At 49.9% G+C, this 11,107-nt stretch overlaps 2 protein-coding genes across 12 annotated transcripts in view; one reads left to right on the top strand and one right to left on the bottom strand.

The window, feature by feature from the left end:
• The window catches only part of NCOA3 (nuclear receptor coactivator 3), a 142,411-nt gene extending 137,535 nt beyond the window's left edge, over positions 1-4,876 (top strand). For all 11 annotated transcript variants that reach the window (XM_040446830.1, XM_040446829.1, XM_040446826.1 and 8 more), the window contains 3 exons: positions 517-691; positions 1,066-1,207; positions 1,513-4,876. In XM_040446830.1, the coding sequence (XP_040302764.1) occupies positions 517-691; positions 1,066-1,207; positions 1,513-1,524 (329 nt within the window). In that variant the 3' untranslated portion in view covers positions 1,525-4,876. The remainder of the gene's footprint in view (positions 1-516; positions 692-1,065; positions 1,208-1,512) is intronic.
• Positions 4,877-5,393: 517 nt separating this feature from the next.
• SULF2 (sulfatase 2) overlaps positions 5,394-11,107 on the bottom strand; it is a 91,131-nt gene continuing 85,417 nt past the window's right edge. The window contains exons 14-20 of the mRNA XM_040446832.1: positions 10,240-10,299; positions 9,728-9,897; positions 9,408-9,550; positions 8,206-8,329; positions 7,498-7,531; positions 7,244-7,297; positions 5,394-6,366 (exon numbers count right to left, since the gene is read on the bottom strand). Of these exons, the coding sequence (XP_040302766.1) occupies positions 6,336-6,366; positions 7,244-7,297; positions 7,498-7,531; positions 8,206-8,329; positions 9,408-9,550; positions 9,728-9,897; positions 10,240-10,299 (616 nt within the window). The 3' untranslated portion in view covers positions 5,394-6,335. The remainder of the gene's footprint in view (positions 6,367-7,243; positions 7,298-7,497; positions 7,532-8,205; positions 8,330-9,407; positions 9,551-9,727; positions 9,898-10,239; positions 10,300-11,107) is intronic.

Here is an 11,107-nt window from a genome sequence, read left to right as displayed (position 1 = left end):
CTATGTCCCAGTGTGGTAGAACCCTACAGTCTGAGCACTTGGCCACAAAGGAGTGATGGGTGGGATTCTGGGTTCCTCTCCTTGGTGACTTGGGTGTATTAATTACAATAATACACATTACCTTTTCAGGTCAGTCTTTGAGAGAGACTAGGAACATGGTAGGAATGGGGATAGAGGTATCTTTTGGGGAAATCATATTTTCAGTGCACTCCTGCCAGCTTGGGACAGAGGGACAGTGATGTGAACAGCAGGAAGCGGCATCCCTTTCACACACAAATGTCCATGAAGGAACAGCTCTTCAGGTGACCCAAATGCTTTCTGCAGTGAGCCCCTTCCTCCAGTCTTGGTGGGAAGCAAGAGGAACTGGCAGGCAGCATCCTGTGGCACTTTACATCTTGTCTGTCTTACGTTCCCCCACGTTTAGAAAAGAACATAAAGCTTCTATAGACAGTTGATACTCTAAGGAAGATACCATTTTAGCATCATAATTTCTGCTTTTTCTTCTTTTTTTTCAAGGGATGGGACAACAGCCAGATCCGGCTTTTGGGCGAGTGTCTAGTCCTCCCAATGCAATGATGCCCTCAAGAATGGGGCCCTCCCAGAATCCCATGATGCAGCACCCTCAGACCACGCCCATGTATCAGTCCTCGGAAATAAAAGGCTGGCCATCAGGAAACCTGGCCAGGAACAGGTGAAGAACAGAGACTTTAAAGGCCATTCACATTCTAGTGCCCAGAAATTCAGGAAATTAACCTCTGCATTTTTCTGTGTGGATGGAGAGATCAAAAGCCTGTGTGGATGGAGAGATCAAAAGGCCTGGGTTCATCTTAGAAAGTGTGGTATTTGGCTCATCCATTTTGAGGCTTCTTCCTCCCCTACGCATGCCTAGGAAGCTTTGATTGCACACAGCTGTGAAACCTAGAAGGCAGGAGGCAGTCAGGGAATCTTCTCTCCCTCCTGTTCTCTGCTTAAGTACAGCAACATTTGACAGTTGTGATGGTCTCTGCGTGCATGTCTGGTGTTACTAGAATGAGCCAGGAGGTAATTTCACACTTCTTTTTACAGCTCCTTTCCCCAGCAGCCGTTTGCCCACCAGGGGAACCCCGCAGCATACGGTATGGTGCACATGAATGGCAGCAGTGGTCCCATGGGACAGGTGAACGTGAACCCCATGCCCATGTCTGGCATACCCATGGGTCCTGATCAGGTATGGGGCTCTAGCCTGAACTTTTCTCAAAAAATTTTTCCTTTTCTCTTGAGAGAACCCAAACTTCAACTGTAATCTAAAGGTCCTCGGCAGATTTTTAACTTGGGCGTATAACTCAGAACTACAGTGGTTGAAAAAACTTGTGGTTTGAAGGCATTGGGCCATTAAATATGTTTTCGGTAATGTGAGATCTAAGGAATTGGAGTCAGCCAGAGTCAGGTTGCAGGCCATCATTATAGACCTATGGATTCTTCTGTGTTGTGCAGAGCATATGTTTTACTCACGTGTCTTCTGGTTGCTAACAGAAATATTGCTGACACTTCTACACCTCCAAGGAAGTCACTGTAGAAATGACACTGCACTAGAACTATTGGAAATAAAGAATCGTCCCACGGACCTGCCAGCTCTGAAGAGGGAACCAGCTTTGATCTCTGTGAAGGGTATTCCAAGTGATGTCATTGGAGCAGGACTGGGTTTGAAATTGAAGTGTGATGTCTACCTGTATTTTTCCTTCTTCTGTGTATCATGGGATTCAAAACAAATATTTTTTTGACATTCTGCCTCTTAGGGATGTGATTCTGGAGGTACGGAGTGTTACTGATCACAAAACTCTGCTGTGTCCCTTCTTTCTGCCTGTCAGTGTTTCAGATAAATGTGGGTGGGCTAGAGAACACTGGAGAAGTACGGCGAGATTAGGATGTCTGGTCTCTCTAGTGGCAGTAGCAGGTAAAGAGCACAGCCCCAGCCCTCCCGTGTTCTTGTGGCTACCAGATACTCCGTGTTCCCACCCTCTGTCCTGAGAAGTTGGCTTGTCCTATAATGATTGTGTTGAGTTGCTCCAATCCTGTTCTTGGTTGTCCTGGACTTTTTCCTAAATAGGAATTTCCTCTGTCCCTAACGTCCTAGAATACTTCACCTCCAGGAATTGTCCTTGATGTCCTATGGTTTTGCAGAAGGGGAAATGGCAGTATTTAATTGCAGCAGTAGCAGTTTTTTCACATGCTAATGTGCAGCTGAGTGCACTTTATTTAAAAAGTAATGGATACATGCAATATTCTGGAGGTCTTGAGGAATGGCGAACCACATTCCCGCCTGGTTTTTGTCTGAACGAATCAGTTGGACGAGAACTATGATTGTTTTGTCGTCGTCGAGAGTACCCGTGTCACCCTTTGCCTATATGGTAGAGCAATAATGCTTTTTGAAAATAAACTGCAGAAACCCAAGGCCAGGTACTGCATTCTGAATCAGAATTTTGCAGTGTTTCTGTGAATAGATTCTCTTTTGTAAATACGATCTTTAAGATATTGTATTATGTAAAATATGTATATACCTTTTTTGCAGGTCACGGCAACTCATTTTTACAGAGTTTGTGAAGCTAAATATTTAACATTGTTGACTTCAGTAAGTTCAGTGTGGTGAGGCTGCAAACAGAAGAGACAGCCCCTGAATTTTTTGGCCTGGGGGAGGGGGGGCAGTGGTCTGCAGCTCCCCACCTCCCCCCCCCCCCCGCCCCCCTAGTGATAGATGGTTCCCTATCAGTCTCTTAATCTTAAATGCTTTCGAAAAAGATCATTTGTTTAGATGTAGGCATTTTCAACTTGTCTTTTAAATTCCTCTACCAGAACTAAGCACTTTGTTAATTTTAGGGGAAAGAATAGATAGGGGGAAATAAACTTTAAAAAAAAAAAATCAAGAATTTTAAAAGATCAAGCGATTTAAAAAAGAATCTTGGATTTTAAGCGGTCCATAAATTAATAGCAATTCATAGTATTTTGTTTTTTAATCGAAATACGTTGCCTTTCATCGGTTGTAGGAGTTTCCGTAAGGTTTTGGTTGCTAGGACCCAAATCCCACATTGAGATCTCAGGGGCTGAACCCTTGATGTGTGGTTTCCGGTGTCTGCTTGGCTGTCTCATCACTGAGATGTGTTCTCGTCCCTGAGAACTAGAGGAGCGACACGGTGGTTCCTTACGGAGCTCAGCCTCCAGGACAGCCAGGTCGTCGAGCTCCAGAGCTGGAGTCCAGCAGAGCGAGTCCCTTTGCACCCGCTGCTCCTGCCCCTTTTGTGCTGTTGTCAGGCTTTGACTCTTGTTTTAGTCCGTTGGGGATAGAGAAAAAGTCCATTTAATTCCTTCTATCTGGTTCACTTTATTAGCTTCAAATAGCTGAGTGAAATTGGGTTTTAAAAATGTCTTGTGAATTTCAAAGGTCTTTGCTAGCTTTGGTGTCAATTTCCTAGCAATAACTGAGAGCCAGTTCACTTTTATTTTATTTCATACGTGTTTAGGCAATTTTTCTAGGTGTCTCTGAAGGTAAGATCATTTCATTTCTTTGATTTCTGTGTAAGTAAAACCTGTATTTCCAGAACCACCAGTGGAATAGATTTGGGTTTTACACCGTCTCCCCCACCACCCGGTTAAAAATAAATCTAAGATTGTAAATCTATCAACTTCCATCATAGTGCCCTGTACTTTTTAGATAACACGGCGTAGCTGAGTAGAGTCTGTCTTAATAGTTACAGCCGTGTCAGGTATCTGAACTTTTCTCCTTTAAGTCCTGGGTGCGTGGGGAGAAACAGAATGGTGCTCTTACCTTTCTTGACTTTTAAAAAGTTAAAAAAAAAAAAAAAAAGTTTTTTGATTCTTTTCCTCAGTCCCAGCTCCAGGCTAACTGGAAGGCAGCACCCCTTTTATATGGGAAAAAAAGAAAGTTTATTATAAGTTTTTATATTTTCTACTTGTTCATTTTATTGGTGCAAACTTAAGAATTTGATCTTTCTTTTAATAGATGCTGTCTTTTGAAATAATTTGTTTTTACCTTTATTGCCCTTTTATCTTTTTTGGATAATTCTCTTTGTACTCTGGCTGCCTACCTCTCCTCACCCCTACCCCCCCACTTTTTTAAACCTTGGTATCCGTTTCATCTGCTTTTAGAATGTGTGATATTTCCAGTACCTACTTTTTTGCTGAATCCAAAGATATATAAATATAAATATATATATATTTTATAAAGATCAAAATGATATAAAGGAGACACGTTTCTTCCTTTAAGAAAACAAATAGAAATTCATTGTGAATGTTCATATTATGCCACTTTTCTAAATTGTGCATCTTGATGGAAAGGTGTAAATATCAATCACCAGGACTGCTTAGTTAATTGGTATTTAATATCTAGGTGAGTTGGGGGTGTGTGTGTGGGGGGTAGTACAGAACATACGTGCTTGCCGTCTGGATGGACTGCCCGTTGTCCATATGCCTGTCTGGTTCCAGGAGTTTGATTCACAAGTGGGGGTATCAGGCATGAAGCCTGTAGGACAAAACCCTTGCTTCAGGAGGAACAGGAGTTGCTGTTCAGCTCGGAGGCCAACTGTTTAACAATAACGAGCAAGGTGGTTTTTTTTTTTCTTCTTCTCTCTCTCTTGCCAATGTGTGGAATTTCAATGATGGAAAGGTCTTTCTGAGAGCAATATTTAAAATTCTCAGGAATTGACGTATAGTATTGAGAATGAATTTAGTTTCAATCAAGTTTACATTAAATGTTGGTTTTAAAAATCTAAATCATTCTTTACACTGCAAAGAATACAGACCACATGGGATAACTTATGAGATGGACTGCTTTGCTGATCATTTCGGATGTCACTGTAAATAAAGGTTTCTATTTAAAATTGAAGCCCAAGGGCTTGTCTCCTTGTTTCTTTTTAAAGTCTCTATTCGATTCAAGGGGAAAAGAGAAGGTTAAAGAATCCTGTTTCAAATAATCGTAGCAGTCTCTCTAAGGTTAACAGAACTCTTGAGAAGCATGGAGCTGCCCTTCTCAAAGGTGAGCACTTCGGGGTCATTTCCACTGGTGAGAAGTATGTCACATTGGGTGGTGGCTGAAGAGGGTCCTCCTGTTTCTCGCCCCTGGCCTCTGACCGCTACCTTCTCCAGGCTACACTAGCTGGTGCACAGAGAGGGGTTGGTTAGGGTGAATTGCTTTGCCGTCGATTAACATTTTTTAAAGAATGAGGTCCTAAAGCCAGTGTAATGCGACACTTACCTGTGAGGTCCCTGAAGTAGGGTCAATTGTCATTAATTTACGCCCATCTATTCCCCCTCTAAAAAACCCAAGGTGTCTCCTTTGAAAAAGGTGTTGACCGGTAGTATCTTGAATGCTTTTTTTAAAAAAAACAAACACACCAAAAAACTCCCAAGAACGGCCTTTTACAAAATGTCAAAGGTTACCTCATACCAACTGCTGGTCGTTGGCTGGGATTTTGAACATTGTATGACAATACTTAGACTACAAAATGTCTTTACAAACACAATTTTGTGAAAACCGGGGGCATACACTGACTTCACTTCTTTTCAGTACTTTGAAAAACATCAGTTCTGGGACAGATAACAAAGAAATACTAGGAGAAACGGTATCTGGTCGGGAACAGAAATGTCCACAGCGGCCGAGGGGTTTTCTTCACTGGCCGCAGAGCGTTTATTGACAGCACAACTCTGGAAAATTGCGTTTTCTTACTAGGTTCCCCTAAGAGTTCCCACGCTGGTGGCATGTAAATAGTCACATATGTACAGCGAAGTCCGTTTCTTCAGAGGCGACCTGGGTGGTGGTGCTAAATAAAAGTCCCTTCTTTTGTGCTGTTGACTCGGCCGTCAGCTCTGCACCACTCCCAGCGTCTGCAGGTTGCTCCTGTCCTGCTTTCTTTGTCTTCGTCCTTCTTTGTGACAAACTAAAAGAGGAGGAGGGTTTAAAACAGGGCTTTTCTTCCCCCATGATTTAAAGAAACAAAAACAAGAAAAAAAAAACTCCAGTGACTTTCACCGTTGGGGGAAGTTTCCAAGAAAATCTCTTTTTCCCTTGTCAGCCTCTCAGAGAGGGTTAGTGGTGACCGTTTGATATGAAAATGCATTTTGTGCAGCTGGTGAGGTATAATCCAAAGCAAAAGCAGGGCAAAAATGGGCTTCCTGAAGTTAGCTACTCCCGACAGTTCTGTTCCAGAGTGTGCCGTGTTGACTGAAAGCAAGTTCTGTGAGCGCAGGCGGCCCGGCCAACGGCGCAGGCCCGCCTGAGACTGTCCGCGGTTTCATCGTCTGTACGATCAGGTGGTGCCTCTGGTTTGGAGGCCCTCGTGTGCTTCTTAACCTTCCCAGCCTTCCCACAGCTGTCCCCTGTAGAACAAAGCAAACTCCTCTTAGCGTCTGATTAAGAAGCCCAGAGGCGGCATGACACAACGATCAGCCCTGAAGCCTAGAACCCTCTGCTTCAAGGATGCGGCTGTGGGGAGGACCCTTCGAGACCCCTCAGAATGGGCTTGCTCCCACCCGGTCATCCAGACTTTTGGCTCTGGGCTCACACGCTGGTAAAGGCACTGGGGACGTTCAGATGTAGACCTGGCAAATGCTTAGCTGGCCTGTCGTCCTATTAAAGCTACGGAGGGGGGTTTATATGCATATAAAGGAAGAAGGAAAAAACAGACCAGAAGTTGCAAATGGCAGTGCACCAAGGGGGTCTGTTTGCCTGCCTGGCAACTTAACATCAAATGAATTGCCAATGTTAACAAAAAATCCTGACCCATAACTGCGTTTTTGGATTTTCATGATGAATTAGAGGGTTCAAACCGCCTCCCATCGGTGCTGCTCCCCTTAGACTAGAGGTGACCTTTCTAGGCTGCCAGTCTCGGCCTTCTACCAGCCTCTCTGGCGCTGGAGAGAGATGTCGTGGTCTGGATATTTCAGGTGCCCTCTAGTGAGGCCGCCCTGCTGCTGACATGGACCAGGGGACCCTTCTGCAGCCACAGCCTTGAAGACGTCGGGCAGGTCGGACATTTAAATGCTTCTCGACCTGTACGGACTCCCTGGAGTTTACCAAGCACAAGTTACTCTATGGAGAACAACAGTGTATGAAACATGGTACTAATCTGAAACACAGGAAGACTTCCTGCTCCCTTCTCATGACAGCAGCAGAGGGTTACGAAAGAAATGGCATGCACCCAGAACGTGGCCCGGCAGACCAGCTCTCCACCGCTAAACTGGTTCCTCAACTCACAGCGATTTGGAAGAAGGTCTCTTCATTTCTGGCCACTTTCGACGCTGAAACTGCCTGTGTTTTTGGGTGTCAAAAGGAGAATGGGTGTTAGCCTCACCTAGGAAGAGCCAGTTCCCCCTCCCTGGTGGGCAAACCAGGCCCCTGGCAGACCAGAGAAAGGGCAGGGCCTCGGCCGCACATGAGCCACAGAGGTTAGACCAGAGACGGGCCAGGATCGGGGAGCCGTCCCAGGCGATAACAACAAAAACTGATACCTGTATTGTTCGTAGCTTCCACCATCTTTAAGTCCTGAATGAGACAGAAATGAGCGAAACAGAAACATTAGGTCAAAGGTGGCACAAGCAATGACAAACTTTGTAACTGCCTCTTTTTAAAAACATTTTAGGCTTTTTGACGGCTAGTTTTTTTTCTGATGTGGGTAGCGACCCTCAGGCAGAGTGGCTGAATCCTGACGTGAGCTTGCCCAGAAACTTGTCAATTGCCTGTACTCTAATGTCCTAGCAGCTTTAGGACCCTCATGTATCTATTCATGACCTGGGTCACGGTGGGGGAGGCAGGTATGGGCAGGGACAGCTATGTGACAGGGGACAGAAGGCCATGGGCCTGAGAGAGGGGATGGTGGGGAGAGCCTGGGTCTTGGCGCTCAGCGAGGTTCCTGGAGAATGAGCAGCGTGACCAGGTGTGTGGGTTTGGAATCAGTCGGCCTGGTCACTTTAACGGTGATGAGAGAACGACCATACGACACCTAGCCCAGTGACTGGCACATGGCGATAAACGAGCGATCGGGCTTCTCGTAAATGCGGCCCTTGGTTGGTGGACCTTACTGATACGTCAGCTGCTGGGGAGGATTCACCAGGTCCTGGTGATGCCAGGTTCACCCATCAGACTAGACGTGACCTCCTACCTCCCCACCCCGCGGCAGCCCCGCTCCCCACGGGCCCCGCTGCGGAGCGCCTGCTCACCCAGGTCCATGTTTCGAGTCCGGGGGTTACACTGCTTGTAACCCTTGCAGCTCCGCAGCTCCATGAGCTGCACGTGCAGCTGGTTGAGGACGTCCCTGTCCAGCGTGTTCACCGCGTTCATCAACTGGTCAGAACGAAAGGTCATCAACATGGTGAGTGCAGGGATCCCCTCGGCTTCCGCCAACCGGGGGACTTCCCTCGGGCGGCGGGGGGAGTGGAGGTGTGCTGGGATGGTGACCTTTATCCTGCAAGGGCTGGAGTTGGGCACAGTCCGGACTGCCTTGTGCCTGCAGCCCCTCCAGGTGCTCTCCACCCGCCATGTGCTTCACTTTCCTGACCAGTGGCTCCAGGAGCTCACCGTTGCCCTGTGGCTCTAGACCTTCATTCACTGCCCCCCCCCCCCCCGCCCCTCTCCTCTTGACTGCAGAGTGGCCACTTGGTGATGGGAGGGGGAGGGGGCCTGGGTCCTTGCCTCATCTGGGAGCTACTGGTGAGGGACCTGCCGTGCTTTGACACCCCCTTTGTAAAACATGGGCACGACCCACCTAAGGAGAAAGACCAGGAGCCTGTATGGTAGTGACAACAAAGAACAAGAGCGAGGAGTTGCTGGCATTTAAAAATCAGGTTCCCTATAAAGCGACTGCAGGCTTTTCTTGAAACACAGATCGGACGGTACTGAGGCCACACTAGTGTGAAGGGCCCCGTGGGGACCGTGTGGTTCAGAAGGGACACGTGCAGTCCACTCGCCAGAGGCTTGTGGCTCCTTTTGTCTTACATGTTCTGGGCCACTTTGGTCACAGACGTGTTCCGATGATTAAATACACGGAAACACTTAAGACGGTGCCCGTGAGTGCTGGCTGTGTCCCGTTATCCGTGTGGTCCCTGCAGGCGCCCAAGTGTGCAGGGTTTGGTCTGATCCTAGGGGCCCCCAAGGCCCTCCAGTTCTAGGGGTCTTCGACATAAAGCCTGTGTCATCACCCCCAGGTGCCTAAGTTAGAGGGGAAGGCTGTACAGGACCCAGATTACAGGGGCAGCAAGATGGAGGGAGAGGGCCCCAGTGTGCATCCAGTCCCTTCAGAACTCACTTCTGCCTCAGGGACTCTGTGGGACTTGAAGATTCACCGTCACTTCCTCAGGGGGCTCAGCCCTGCAGCACCTGTGTGGCCCACGCCCCCCACGTCTCCAGCCTGTGAGGTCTGTACCTGGTAGGGGTCTGTGTTGAGATCGAAGTACTCAAGGAAGCCGGTTGCGAATTCGCAGAAGAGGAAATTGTGGGTCTCGTTGATGGTCCGCATGCACCAGTAGGTGTTGTTGTTGGCGCTGGTGCAGGCACAGAAGGGCCCCACTGCCAAGGGAAGGGACAGCGAGCCCAGAATGAGCAATTCCCGCCTGGGACGGGCTCCCTCCCCGGGCCTCTTTCTGTCTGGATCTGGAGCCGCTGCTGTCAGGGAACCCGCCCCCAAGATGCTCCGGGCTGGGGGCCAGCGGTCCCCATCCTGCCCCCGCCCGCCTGCTGGCTCACGTGTCCAGAGCGGTGCCGTCTGCCAGTGCTGGTTGTCGTGCGTGAAGCACGTGAGGCCCGGCATGCTGCACGTGTCGTTGTTCTGCAGTCGCTTGAGCAGCTTGCGAAGTTTCTTCTTGCGCTTCTGCTCCCGCAGCAGCCACACCTTGTCCTTCTCCTGCAGACCCTTCCTAGGGGCACACAGGGCCACACCCCTCACACCTCCCTCGACCCCCACCTGCAGCCTCCTGGGGGGCCGTGACCCCGAGCCTCTGCTCTTCCTGCCCAGAGCCGGATGCACAGCCAGCCGGGGAGGGGCCCTCAAGCGAACGACCCGAGACCGACCCACTGCTGATCTGAAGCCCCCTTGCGGCCTGCTCGGCGGGGCTGCAGCACCTCCTCCAGCCGCGAGGGGGCGCCGGAGAGCCACTCTGGGAGTCCCGCCTCTTCCAGGGCTGTGCTGACCTCCCAGGAAGGGCCAGGACCTCTTCTGTTTGCTTTATTAGCTCCCCTGAGCCTTAAACCGCCCTTACCTGAAAGGATGCAGACTGGAGCCTTTGTGCTTGAGGCGGCCTTTGTGCTGGGTGTGGTAACTGTAACAGACCAGGGCAACTCGTGTGTGGGTGGGTGGGTGGGTGTGTGTGCGCGCGCAAACCGCGGTGCCCTGGGATCCCCGTCCCACTTTCTGGGGGCAGTGCTGGGGTGGGAACCATCCCTAGCGCGGCAGCTCCCTGGCTGGCTGGCTCCTTTCCGCAGATGCCAGCTGGGGCCCTGGCTGAAAGCCTCAGGCCAGCCTTGGAAGGTCAGGGTGGGTGTCAGTCATCGGGGACTGGAAGCTGCGCCTGGCTCCCCATGGCTTCAGCCTTATCTCCAGGTTGGGGGGCCCCCCCAGGCCCGCGCCCACCTCTTGCTGGCTCAGGGCCAGCCCCAGGGGAACCCGTGTTTTGCAAGCCTCTTCCGGAAGGTGGCAGAGACTGCGGATGCGCCGTGTGGCGCCGGCGCCACCGGCTACCTGTGGCGATTTCAATTGAATTAAAACCCCAAGTTCAGCTCCTCGGTTATACTGGCCACGTTTCAAGAGCTCAACAGCCACGTGTGGTTGGTGGCTGCCCTAGCGGACAGCACAGATGCAGCCCAGCCCGTCACCACAGCAGTTCTGCTGGACGGTGACCCCCCCCCCGCCCCGCCCCCCGGGCTGGGGTTCCCCGAGCTGGCACTGTGCACCTCGGGCCACGGGACTGTTCGGGAAGGGCAGTGGGCGGAGTCTCCTTCCCCTCCCGGAAGCCGGCCCCACACAGCGAGCGCGCTCCTCCGACCACAGCGCCTACGCCTGGCTGGACACCTGAGGGCGGTGGTCTCGGCCCAGGGGACGACGGGCACCTGAATTATTACTGATTTTTC

The sequence above is a fragment of the Herpailurus yagouaroundi genome, unplaced genomic scaffold, assembly GCF_014898765.1.
Source record: "Herpailurus yagouaroundi ecotype Mexico unplaced genomic scaffold, PumYag 196, whole genome shotgun sequence".
In the NCBI taxonomy this organism is placed as follows: domain Eukaryota; kingdom Metazoa; phylum Chordata; class Mammalia; order Carnivora; family Felidae; genus Herpailurus; species Herpailurus yagouaroundi.
The sequence above is the reverse complement of the archived record's forward strand: the minus strand, read 5'-3'. Positions and strand labels throughout refer to the sequence as shown.